Source organism: Zonotrichia albicollis, chromosome Z (genome assembly GCF_047830755.1).
Source record: "Zonotrichia albicollis isolate bZonAlb1 chromosome Z, bZonAlb1.hap1, whole genome shotgun sequence".
NCBI classification, from domain to species: domain Eukaryota; kingdom Metazoa; phylum Chordata; class Aves; order Passeriformes; family Passerellidae; genus Zonotrichia; species Zonotrichia albicollis.
In genome coordinates this window covers 17,721,197-17,733,277 of record NC_133860.1, presented here as the reverse complement: position 1 = coordinate 17,733,277, position 12,081 = coordinate 17,721,197, and the positions used below count along the sequence as shown (strand labels likewise).

Here is a 12,081-nt window from a genome sequence, read left to right as displayed (position 1 = left end):
GGTCACAGCAGCTGAAGTTACGTGTCTTGTTCAGGTTGGAGAGGAGGCTGAGGGGGGATCTCCCTCCAATACACACCTTTGTCACAGGAGGTTTTGGCTGGTATAGAGTCAATTTTCATCACAGTAGCAGGTAGGGAGCAGTGTTTTGGATTTGTGCTGAAAACACAAATGTTGTGTGGATAGTAACAGAAATGCTTGCATTATTGCTGAGCAATGCTCAGACTCACAGCCTCCTTTGCTTCTCGGCCCACCCTCCAGAGAGGTGCACAAGAAAGTGAGAGGGGCCATAGCCAGGGCAGCTGCCCCCAGCTGACTGCAGGGCTATCCTACACAGCATGGCACCATGCTCAGCATACAAAGCTGGAGGAAGAGAGGGGGAACACTGAGAGTGACACATTTGTCTTCCTGAGTCAGTGTTACATGATGGAACCCAGCTTTCTTGGGAGGTGAATACGTCCCTACCCAGAGGACATAGTAGATAAATTCCTTGTTTTGTTTTGCTTCTGTGCATGGCTTTTGCTTTGCAAAAAGCTCTGGTTTTTTTCTTAAGTCTTTATCTGCACTCATAACTTTTCATTTCTACCCTTCCAATTCTCTTCCCCACCCTACCAAGGGAGAATGAGCAGCCAGCTCTCTGGGGCTGAGTTGCCAGCTGGGGTTAAAGGACATTGTGTTGGGGAAATTCCTGTTGAACACCAAGGCTCTTTACACAGAGGATAGTCAGTTCCCAGGGAAGTGGCAACAAGCCTGTCAAGAGTTAAAAAGAGGGTCTGTATGATCCTCAGTCATACGGCTTAGTGTTACAAAGTTCTGCAAGGAGTTAAATTGGACTCAATTATCCTGATGGGGGTCCTTTTCAACTCAGCAGTCTCTGTATTAGACTATGTAACAAAGCACATGCCTATATTCACCAATCTTTCTTTCCAATCACTTGGCACACAGACTTTGCTGCAGAAGTCACATGGGATTTCCCTCGTCCTGCTGGGTGGGGTGGTATTTAGAATTTAACAGGTCAGCTTCCTCTCCAGCCCATTGTGTCTTTTCAGCCTTAAGATGCTGGAAATTGAAACAGAAGTATCAAACAGAAACAGGGCATGGGCAAGACTTTGAAACACAAGAAAGTCTGGGGGAGTGCAGAACTAGAGAGTGGAAGAACCAGGTCATGAGATCAGGAACTGTCAACTAAAGGTATGAAATAAAGAAATAGCCCCAGAGTTGTCCAGAACAGTTGTGATGTCCCATCCCTGGAAATGTTTAAGGCCAGGCTGAATGAGTTGCCACATTATTTCTGAAAACTCAGAAACACATAAGACAATAAAAGAATGCAAACTCAATCTTTACAAAGAAATGTATGTTTTAGTCACTTAAAATTGAAGTTCAGACATGTTTGTCTATACAATGTAAATTCAAATATTTACAATATTCGGTTGATATTGTATGAAGTTTCATTCCTTGTAACATCTATCTATTTAGATCCTTCAGTTCTAAATAGCTTTTTTTGCTTTTTCCTCTGAATTTTACGTAGCTTCTTCTTATCTTTAACAATTGGCTTTGACTCTGGTTTCACAAGCTGTATTTCCACTGGCTTCTCTTCAGCTGGAGTTTCAAAGACTACTTCAGTAGGATCTTCTTCAACAAGGACCTTAGTTCCTTTTTTCTTTACCATCTGCACTTCTTTCACCTGCTGCTTCTCTCTAAACTTAGCTGCCACTGACAATCTTACCAGCCGGCGATGCTAAAAAAACAAGAATTTAAATGTCATCACATTTCAAATAAGCACGATGGAAGAAATCTGTTGTTAAAGCAACTAATTTCTTTAATACTAATTTCTCTGCTTAATTGCCAAGACCCTCAGTGTAATGTCATCTTTTCAGTGACATGACTTTTGCATTCACTTCATGATCACAAAACTACTCTGTCCTCCAACTGTCACCAGCTTAGGGCACTACAAAGGGTCATGGGGAAAGGCATACTTGATGCTCCTGCACAGACTGACGGCAAGGCTGGTTTTCTAATTAGTTGCTAAATGAAAGAGAAAACAAAGGCAGAGCTGCTTACCATATTTGGGGACCGGTAATGAGGATTTTCATAGAGAGTTGGTCCTCCAAAGCTACCTTGGAAGATTTTTATGAGGTTCAGGACAAAACGAGGCCCAATTTCTACTAGAGATGCATCTTCTTCTATTATCTGCAATTAAAAAAAAAACTTTCTCAATTTCTCACAGATCGAATTAAAGCATATGACCTTGCAGGCACCTTGCATATATATGGTAATACACAATTGAACTTAAATTCAAGATAAGGTACCTGATTAGTTATATTTCCATAAACCCAGTTCTGTACATAGAGCAGTTCTTAGGAATTCAAGCAAGCTTTAGGAGTACTCTGTATTTGTGAATTCCTTCTACAGAAAGTAAGCTCTAGATCACTTTGGGTCAAAGCAGCAATTTCGGTTACGGCACAGTTTAGGCCTTGGGTAGTGTGTCCTGCCACCATGACGTCCCTCACAGAATCACAACTTGATGAATGCAAGTTCAGTGAACCAGATGTCTCCCGAGATATGGGAAAAGGTTGTGATTGCAGGACACTGAATCTGCAAGCACTAGCACCTGATAACAATAATCATGACTCTTATTTCATTTAGTGGATTTGATATGAAGTTACTCCACTGACTCCTTTTGAAGAGCTAGAAGAGACCACTCACCTGGTAATTGCGGAACCAGATCCTTTCATCAGTGACGGTGAAGGTGAAAACATGATCAACAAAAGGCTGGCTTTTGGGGTGGTACTGTGGTGTACCAAATATCTGTAATAAAAAGCAGTGTTTCTGAACATGTGCAAGTTAAGAGGTAAAACACAAATCTTTCTAAAGATTTGTGACAGAAAATCTCTCTTTCTAAACTCCTTTTAATTTACTAAGTTCCCAATCCAAGCTTACATCTCATAACCCAAAACTTAAGAATAAGTGTCTGAGTGATGCTAAGAACAAGATCCAAATCCTTTTTGATATTTTCAAAGTTCAGAAGTGTAAAACTGCTACTTGAAAAAAAACCACTTGCGATTTTTAAGTGTGTTGTCAAAAAACATCTCCAGTGAAGAAACACTCAAACTATAGACTGACCTGAATAAACAATTCTTTTAGCAGGGCATAGTGAGGCTCCCGGTCAAATATCTACAAAAAATAAAAATTTGTTTTACATACAAGGCTAAATGCAATAGTCATGCAACAAGAGTAAGAACCTACCCAAATGAAATAAAACCTATACTTACTGGATCAAAAGACAAAAGGGGTCTTGAGCCCCTTAGGCAATTTCCTGTCATCTTCAATTCAGCCAGTGTGTGAACTACAGTGATTAAAAAAAAAAAAGAAGTTACTACTTACAGAAAACGTTTCAGACAGAACAGCAAGAATACAAACACAATAATGTCCACCAGCTTACCATTCTGCACCAAGAACTTAGCAGATGGTCCCTGTGGTGTGTTTGAAAGCCTTCAGAGGACAAGTGGTGGGAAGAGAGAAAGAAAAATGTTAACAGCAGGGAGAATACATGCTGGATTTCCACACTACACCCCAACCAGCTATTCCTGCATTGAAGCAGTTTCTGTCACTTTTATAGCTGTACTAAGTTCCTTTAAAAAGCTCGTAAACACTTGTTTTCTAAATAATTTTGCAAAATGCTTCTGCAAACAGTCACCAAAAGCTGTTCACACATTGTAAATTTGCACTATCCCCAGAAGTGCAATATTAGAACAAATTTAACTAAGCAGCCGTATTTCATGCATCTTCACTATTACAGTAAGAAGCTTCAGCTAGAACTGAAACAAATAAACAGAAATGTAACAAAACATAACATTTCCTTACCACATGTAGAGATCCTGTTTCTTTTTGGCTTCAAAAAAGATGCACTTATTGCAGTTTTTCATTTCACACACCTACACAAGACACATCAAATTAGCTGCTTACAAACATCCTGAAGACATTTTTGATAACTTTCCACATTTATCTCTAATATTTTCTTCTCTCCAAAATGCAAGTTCAAAAAGGAAAGATCTTGTCTTATGAAATGACATCTACTGACACTCAAATTTTGGTTAGGTTTTAAAAAAAATTTCACGTACTTACTACAAGGAGTAATAACCTCACTAAAGCTACAAACCTGATAAGCTCTCCAGATACAAACACAAGAGCAGGAGCTGAAACATCAGGTTCCAGGTTCAGAACTATCAACATCCTACTACATTTGGGCTGGCTGCATATTTGTGTCCTGCATTGTTCAAGCATAAGCTGTACTACACTTCTCACCTACAGAGAAAGCACATTATGCTGTATTTCTTCTTCAATATGCTGTATTTCTTCATGATGAAAATCTGTATCTAATTAAATGTTTCATTCTGGTTTTATTAATCAAAAGTCCACTTTTGGCTTTTTGAGGGGTATCAGTAATTTTCACCTATGAAGTTACACTTTGAACTTGGTTGTCCCTTCCCATTGTATACTGAATTTCCATAGAAGATAAAATAAAATAAAGAAGCACCAAGATAAATCCTGAATTACCTCATTGATTACAAATAACTGGTCTTTACGGTCCATTTTTGTATCTGGAAGACAAAACCAACATTTACAAGGCTGGAAAACCAATTCAATACAAGAGATTATTGTAACAGTCAGTTTTTTTGCAAAAAATTTACTAGTTTATAAACGAAAGGGTAATTATCAAATTGTTTCTGTCATGTTATGGAATATCTAAACATAGCAACAAAACTAATTGCGCAGACTCAGGAGTGATGCCATAGGATTCACTTCCCAGAAAATACTAGGATACAAAAATTGCTGTACTTGCTGGCTCAAAAGGTGTTTGTTTGAGATAAAAGTTCCATCAAAACTCTTCTGTACCACATTTTAAAAAATAAAACAACAAGGTGTTAGGAGCTCTTGGCTTAAAAGCATTCTCAAAATATAAGTTAGGAATGATGTTCAACCCCTACCTGCTTTAGAGTGAGGCATCAATGTCCTTAAGTCCTGCATTAGATGTCTTGTTCTGAAATTAATTCCACGAGAGGAGAATATCAGCACTCGCTCCTTGTTTTTCCATTTGCCCTAGAAAAAAAAGACACAACAGTCACATGGGAAGCTGCTAGCCTTAATGTTATTATAATGCAGCAAAATTACCGTTTGGGCAGTGAATACCGAAAGACACAGCAATAACCTTCGTTTTTATCTCCCATGCAGACAGAACCACGCTCTCAGCAAGAGTGGAAACTGCCCTACAAAAAAGGGGGCCCTGCTTTTTACAGGAGGAGCCGTGCCCATCCCGATCCACGGCGTGCTCCCGGGCACAGCCTTGCACTCCCACCCAGCTGCTAAAACTCCACGTGCGTCGCTTATTTTCCTGCAAAATGGGCTCGGGAACACCCCCAGAGCGCAGCCCAGATTCTCCTGTCGAAATTGCGAAACCTTGGTGTTTACAGTCAGTACTTTACGTTTTTCCTACATGCAAACAATTACCGAAACCTTCTCGGCATGATTCCTAAATGGAACAGGCACAGTTTCCACACAGCCTCTGTATGGAAAAGAATTGCCCAACTCTTCCCAATAGTTCTGAGACTGAGATAACACATCTTGCCGACATCGTCCAGGACAGCGCTTTTCGCGTATTCTCACGGAAACAACGCACCGCCACTTTTTACTTGTGCCACTATTATAAAAGACCACGAACCAACCCCTCTGTCACGGCTCAGCCGCGTTCCCTCACACAACCGGAGCGCCGGGCCGAGCGGCGGTACCTGGGACACGGGCGGCGGGATGCTGTATTCCTGCGGCGGGACGCTGCCATCCCTGGGGCCGCCCTCCGGCGTCGCCTCGCCCGCGCTCGGGGCGCTCCTGGCTCGCTTCGCCTTCCCCGCGGCCAGCGCTCCACGCTTCCTCTTGGCCGCCATCCGCCCGCACGCCATGCCGCGACGGCTCCTCGCCCGCCCCGCTTCCGGCGCTCGCGTTTCCTGCGCCGCCGAGGCCGTGATCTCACTTCCTGCGCTCCCTCCGTTCGCCGTGCCCGCGCCCCGCCTCCTGAAACCCCGCTTCCTGCCCTCCCGCCTCTTGCATTCCTACTTCCTGCCTTCCCACTTCCTGTATCCCCACTTCCTGTATTCCCGCCTCCTGCGCTCCCGCTGTTCCTCGTTCGTGGTGCCGGGCCATGCCGTTCTCGGCGCAGCCGCCCGCCAGCGGCGAGCGCTACGCGCTGTCGGCCAGCCTGGACAATGCGCGGCACCTGTCCAGCCTCCTGCGGGCCGTGCACTTCCAGGACCACGCCACCTGCCTGGCCACGGCCAGCGGGCTGCGCGTCACCGTGGAGGATGCCAAGTGCATCCAGGCCAACGCCTTCATCCAGGTACCGGGACACGGGCGAGGGGAGGGCGCGGCTGCTGCAGGCCCTGCGCAGGCCTCGGTCACCGTCGCTCTCGGGGCACCGGGGGGACAAGGAGTCTCTGGACAGGGTCCAGCGGAGGCCACAAAGATGAGTAAAGGACTGGAGCGTCTCTTGTGAGGCAGCCTGCAGGACCTGGGTCTGTTTAGTCTGGAGAAGAGCAGACTGAGAGTCTCATTAATGCGTATAAATATCTCAAACGTGGGTGCCGAGAAGATGGTGCCAGACTCCTTTCTGTGGTGACCAGTGACAGGAGGGAGGGCGATGGGCATAAAATAAACCACCGAAGTTTCCCTCAACACGAGGAAGCACTTCTTTACGCTTCGGGGGGTAGTGCACTGGAGCAGAATACCAGGGAGGTCTTGGAGTTTGCCTCTCTGGAGACAGTCTAACCCGGCCTGGATGTGTTCTGGATGTGTTCCCTGTCACTGCTCCAGGTGACCCTGCCTTGGCAGAGGGGTTGGACTGGATGATCTCCAGAGGTCCCTCTCAACCCTCACAATTCCATGTGTTCACCTGCGGAGGAGAGACTTTGCTGGGAGCAAGGCAGAGGTGCCTGAGCTGGCATGGAGGAAGGGCCATGGTGAGGCTGCCCATGTTTATGGGTGTCCATACTGCTGGAATTCCAAATCCTGCAGCACTACATCCCTGAGCACCCGACAGGGTATTGGGTTTGCACCATCATCTAATGTATTGGTGTCTGCCAAATTCATGGCTCCTTCTGGCCATGCTGTGCTTAGCTGCACAGCAAGTGTCCATAGTATTCCTCTTTAGGTGCTCATCCCAAAGCTAAAAGGTTGGATTTAAGTCAGCTGTGAAAGAGTACAGATGCACAGACACTAGATTAAAGATGGTTGTGCTGTGCTCAAAGCATCCCAGGATGGGGTTTTCCCTCTGGGCTGTCAGGAAAATATGAAATTACTTTTCCAAAGGCAGCTCATGGCACCCTGGTTTATTTTTGAGACACTCCATTCTTGTAGGTGCCACAAAGCAGTGAGTGCCAGCAACAGACAGGATAGCATGGAGCAGTTTATCCCTCTCAGGCTACTCAAAGGCAGAATTCAGCACATATTTCACAGTGGTGAAGTCACTGTTCTGATCTGTTTTTATGTCCTTCTAGTGTTTGGAATGCTTATTCATGCACTGAGCTTAAAAAATGTAATTATTGTTACTGGAGAAGGGTGATACATTGTACCATTCCATGAATGTTTCTAGCTCCAGAAGCAAGCAGTTCTAGTTTTACTGTTTGTAGATTGTACTTAAATCATAATAGACATGTATTTAGGATTTCATGTTTATGCCATCTTACCTCGTTTCAAGTGTGGTTTGATTGTGTTTTCCTAGTTTTGAGGATGAAGACCCATTTTTCTATAATCAATGCTGTGTTGCATGTAGAAGTCACTTTGCGTTGCACTGCTTTCTGGGTGGGAAACCTTGAAGTTTAAACTGTAAAATAATTGCAGAAACTCCCAGCTTTTAATCTCTTTTCTTTAACTTACAGGCAGAAATTTTCCAGGAATTTTCCGTTCAGGAGGAGTCTGTGATGTTCCGGATCAGTCTGTCTGTTCTTCTGGACTGCCTGACCATTTTTGGAACCAGCTCCTTGCCAGGTGTGGTCTATTTCCATGAATCCACGGGAGGCTGTGTGGGTGCTGCAGGATGTGTAACTCACATGGCAGCTTCCTGGGCAGTTCTGCCCTTGCAGCAGCTCTGCCTTGAGCTCCTCGTTCCTCTACAGTTTTGGTTGTGGCTGACCTAACGATCTAATTCGAGTGTTCTAAAGAGCACTGTGATTTTGGGAAACGAGAGGTTCAGGTGGTGATGACCTGCCACAGGAGGGTGAGACCACAGCACAAGCTCAGCTGCATTAACTTCAGTTTGCACAAGTAACAAGAGTAGTAAGGAAGGATGATGTGAGCCAGAGAGAGCCGCTGGACCATGAGGATTTTCCAATTCCTCTAAACTGTTTGTAGTGTGTCTTAAGTGTCACAGCTGGTGTTTCTTTTGTGGTGGGTGAAATTATTTGGATTTGAGTTGTCTCCAGGCAAGTAATTTAATTTTACTGCATAACCATTAGCATTTCAGGGGGTGTCTGGGAGGCAGCACTGCTGTTGATCTGTGGCTTGTGTGCGAGAAAAATGTGAGTTTTCTAAAGTAATCAAATGCCCTAGCTGTGGTTTCTGCAGGATGTATATTTCATTCTCATTTTCAGGAACATCAACGGCCCTTAGATTGTGTTACCGTGGTTATGGGTATCCCCTGATGCTGTTCTTGGAAGAAGGAGGAGTGGTAACAGTGTGCAAAATCAACACTCAAGAACCTGAGGAGCTGTTAGATTTTGATTTCTGCAGTACAAAGGTGGTTAATAAAATTATCCTGCAGTCAGAGGGACTGCGAGAGGCATTTGCTGAACTGGACATGACCAGTGAGGTTCTGCAGATTACCATGTCTCCAGATAAACCCTACTTCAGGTACTATAAATGGCTTTGAACTCAAATGTTTGTGCTTGGCTGCCTTAGCTGGTGAGGAGTGGAAGTTTTCACAGTGGAGAGAGGGGAATTACTTTAGAATTAATTCCTTCATTTCAGGAAGAATTGTAATGAGTATAGCAAATCACAGTATGTTCTCTAATTAACATAGTAATGAATATTTTGACAACTTCATAAATGTGACATTGGTGTGGACAGTTTAGCATTTTTGATTAAATAAAGTGAAACAAACAGCAGTGTTTTGTGAAACAATCATGGGACATGTACAATGACTCATTTTGGTGAGTTTTTACGGAGCTCTCATTAGGTATTTTGTGATGGTGCTTTTTGTCTTCCAGGTTATCCACTTTTGGAAATGCTGGAAGTGCCCATCTAGACTACCCTAGGGACTCTGATTTGATGGAAGCATTCCACTGTAACCAGACCCAGACAAACAGGTTAGAAAGTGACTGATGCCCTCTGTGCCTGGTCATGCATTCTTGATGGGAAGTTTCAAAACTGCTTTGGTATTTCTGTAACATTTATTTTATTAGTATGAGGGGGAAAAAATACTCCCCATCTGATAAAAGACTGTGTCTGTTATCAAAAGCTAAGCGCTGACGATGACAGTTTAATGTTGTTACCAGGGAAAGAGCAAATAAGTGCATTCCTAACTGTTTTTCGTTTATTCTGGGTCTTTATTTGTGACTAATGTTTCAGCTCCTCTTTGCACAATGTATTTTTTTCACATTACTTGAATAATATATGATAATAACATTTTCTCCTGCAGGTACAAGATTTCTTTGCTTAAACCATCCACAAAGGCACTGGCTTTGTCTTGCAAAGTGTCCATTCGAACAGATGCTCAAGGATTTCTTTCACTGCAGTACATGATTAGGAATGAAGATGGACAGATCTGTTTTGTGGAATACTATTGTTGCCCTGATGAGAACATCACTGAAGCAGAACTGTAGGTGTGTGTGCTGGCGTCTGTAATATATTTTTGGTTATATAAAATATTATATTTTTTTACAAAACTAAATGAAAGCTGTAAAGTTTGACAGAGTTAATATTGTCTTTATTTTTTAGCTCTGGAATAAGAAAGTTGAGAACTTTCATTTTCTTCCACTGCAAACATTTATTAGCCTTGACTCAAACTGAAAAAGCGGAAAGGGGAGTTGATGTCTTATAGACACTGCTTCCAACACAGATGTTAAAGTACTGTTTGTGTAGTACATTGATGCTTTTTGCAGCATTCTCCAAGAATTTTGTCTGTGCTGTTTTTTGTCTTTGGCTTCTAGCATTCAGTTACACAGGGGAAAATCTGAATACTTGTTGTATAGTAGCCAGATAACTTTCAGTGACTTAAAACCAAATTTGTCTTCAAAGAGAGCAACATTTTCAAACACATCTCTTAATAGCAGCAGGTGGTTTCTTGCTGGCAAATGCTGACATGTTTTGTCAGTGAAGCCACTAGGCTTCTCCTCATCTTGATTAATTCTTAATATAACTCAATTCCTTGGAATTCCATCTGACACCAATTTGATGTCTGCAAACTGATGTTGAATTGGTAAATTGATATAGAAGCCAGGATTTACTTACTCATTACTCACAGTGGTCCTGGCAACATCATTGTTTTGGGTCAGTCGTTTATTACACATCTGCAAGAATGCTGCAGCTGAGCTGTTTCTGTGTGCTCGTGTCCCTGTTCCTACTCTGCTGCTCTCTACTGGTGGTGCTAAGAATCATAAGAGAGAAAAGTCTCATACTGAAAATTTTTTATGAATTTCATTTGCCTTCTCAGTAGCCTCTCAGCAGCAGGAGTCGCTGCTGAACGGCAGCAGGGCAATATCTGCCTGTGCCCCAAGGAGTGCTGTATTCAAATCTGCCAAAAACGGGGCTGACCTCGTGCTCACTGTCAGGAGAGTGTGGTTCCTGGGCAGTTTTCTGCAGTGTCCACCTCCAGAGCAGCAGGTGGGCTGTGTTTAGGTACAAGTCCCCTTGTCCTTTCACACCAAGGACCCTGCCCAGAGCGGGACGTACCTGGGAGCAGTCAGGCACGGGACTGGATGCAGAGTCGGCAGATCCCACACAGAGACTGAGCCCTGCTGCCTCTCTGCTGTGGGCAGTGAGCAAAGTCAGCAATCTCCAGGTGGTTTCTGCAGCTTTAGACTCTGGTCAAGTTTTGTTGTCTGTCAGATGAGGTCTTGCTTTGTTTTCTATGGAAAACAGTGTGTTCATATGTTACAAAGTTGATTGTGTTACAATTCAGCAGAATCCTTTGGGTTTATTTTAAAATGTTTTTGTGGATAATTTTTCACCTCTTGCTTATGCCAGCAAGAGTACACTTTTGGAATACACAGTGTTATCTCTTCACTTTTGTTGTTTTTTGTGCAAATCATCCATTTGTTGCAATAAAGTTTGCAATAAAGTTTGCAATAAAGTTTACAATAAAGTTAACTGTTTGAAATTAATAAACAATTACAAATTTTTGAACTGCAAGGCTGACATAGATACCTAATATTATAAATTACTCTTACTCACTGGGTCTTTTTTCCAAACTAAAATATACCCAAGACAAATATAAATGAACTTCCTTCTGGCTTACTGTGTCAATTTCTTCAATGAAAAAAAGGTTATGGTCTCATTGGGAGTTATTAATATTATCCCTGACTACTGAGTATCAAGGATGATTTACATAATCCCTGGGTGACAGGATAAAAATGAAGTAGAACACACCACTTTCTTGTTGTGATTTATTTTGGAATATCCAAGTTTCTTGTATTGTGTTCAGGAATTGTGGCTTAACATTTGAATTTTTATGTAATTGCCTACAGATGTATTCTGTTCCTTCTTGAAATAGTACTTTTAATGATTTCTTCTGTGGCCTACCAACAGTAATCATAGGAACAATACCCTTAGAAGTTAGAACACCACAAAATACCAGAAAATAACTTGCATTTAGTATTAGATATTAAAGGCGCATATGGTTTGTGCAGGAGTTAATGTCTGTACCCCAAATGGGCTGAGTCCCAGCCTGGGCTCCCAGAGGTAGGGAGGTGCTTGTGCACTTTTGACTTTCATGGATGTGGTTTTAGGGAGAAAAGAACATGGGAAATCTGGGCTGCAGCCTTGGTGCTGAAAGGCAATGAATTGATTTAGGATCCATCTGATGAATTCAGTTACATTTCT

The 12,081-nt window shown here is 42.8% G+C and overlaps 2 protein-coding genes across 2 annotated transcripts; one reads left to right on the top strand and one right to left on the bottom strand.

Annotated features, from left to right (window-relative positions):
* Window positions 1-1,336: 1,336 nt before the first annotated feature.
* Window positions 1,337-6,043, bottom strand: BRIX1 (biogenesis of ribosomes BRX1). The gene is made up of 10 exons (XM_005488795.3): window positions 5,784-6,043; window positions 4,986-5,097; window positions 4,555-4,598; window positions 3,862-3,932; window positions 3,440-3,489; window positions 3,270-3,343; window positions 3,121-3,171; window positions 2,704-2,805; window positions 2,059-2,187; window positions 1,337-1,735 (listed from the first exon to the last, which is right to left on the bottom strand). Exons 1-10 carry the CDS (start codon window positions 5,949-5,951, stop codon window positions 1,466-1,468), a joined length of 1,071 nt encoding a protein of 356 aa, XP_005488852.1. The 5' UTR covers window positions 5,952-6,043; the 3' UTR covers window positions 1,337-1,465.
* RAD1 (RAD1 checkpoint DNA exonuclease) lies at window positions 6,035-11,391 on the top strand. The gene is made up of 5 exons (XM_005488794.4): window positions 6,035-6,385; window positions 7,923-8,031; window positions 8,634-8,892; window positions 9,249-9,347; window positions 9,680-11,391. Exons 1-5 carry the CDS (start codon window positions 6,191-6,193, stop codon window positions 9,861-9,863), a joined length of 846 nt encoding a protein of 281 aa, XP_005488851.1. The 5' UTR covers window positions 6,035-6,190; the 3' UTR covers window positions 9,864-11,391.
* The last annotated feature ends 690 nt before the right edge of the window (window positions 11,392-12,081 follow it).

Excerpts from the sequence above, each read along its gene's own strand:
- RAD1 (XM_005488794.4), top strand. The coding sequence starts at position 6,191 with ATGCCGTTCTCGGCGCAGCCGCCCGCCAGCGGCGAGCGCTACGCGCTG. Across the intron at positions 6,386-7,922 it reads AGGCCAACGCCTTCATCCAG|GCAGAAATTTTCCAGGAATT; the intron begins GTACCGGGACAC and ends TTTAACTTACAG. Across the intron at positions 8,032-8,633 it reads TGGAACCAGCTCCTTGCCAG|GAACATCAACGGCCCTTAGA; the intron begins GTGTGGTCTATT and ends TCTCATTTTCAG.
- BRIX1 (XM_005488795.3), bottom strand. The coding sequence starts at position 5,951 with ATGGCGTGCGGGCGGATGGCGGCCAAGAGGAAGCGTGGAGCGCTGGCC. Across the intron at positions 5,098-5,783 it reads TCCCGCCGCCCGTGTCCCAG|GGCAAATGGAAAAACAAGGA; the intron begins GTACCGCCGCTC and ends TTTTTTTTCTAG. Across the intron at positions 3,933-4,554 it reads AGTTATTTGTAATCAATGAG|GTGTGTGAAATGAAAAACTG; the intron begins GTAATTCAGGAT and ends TGTCTTGTGTAG.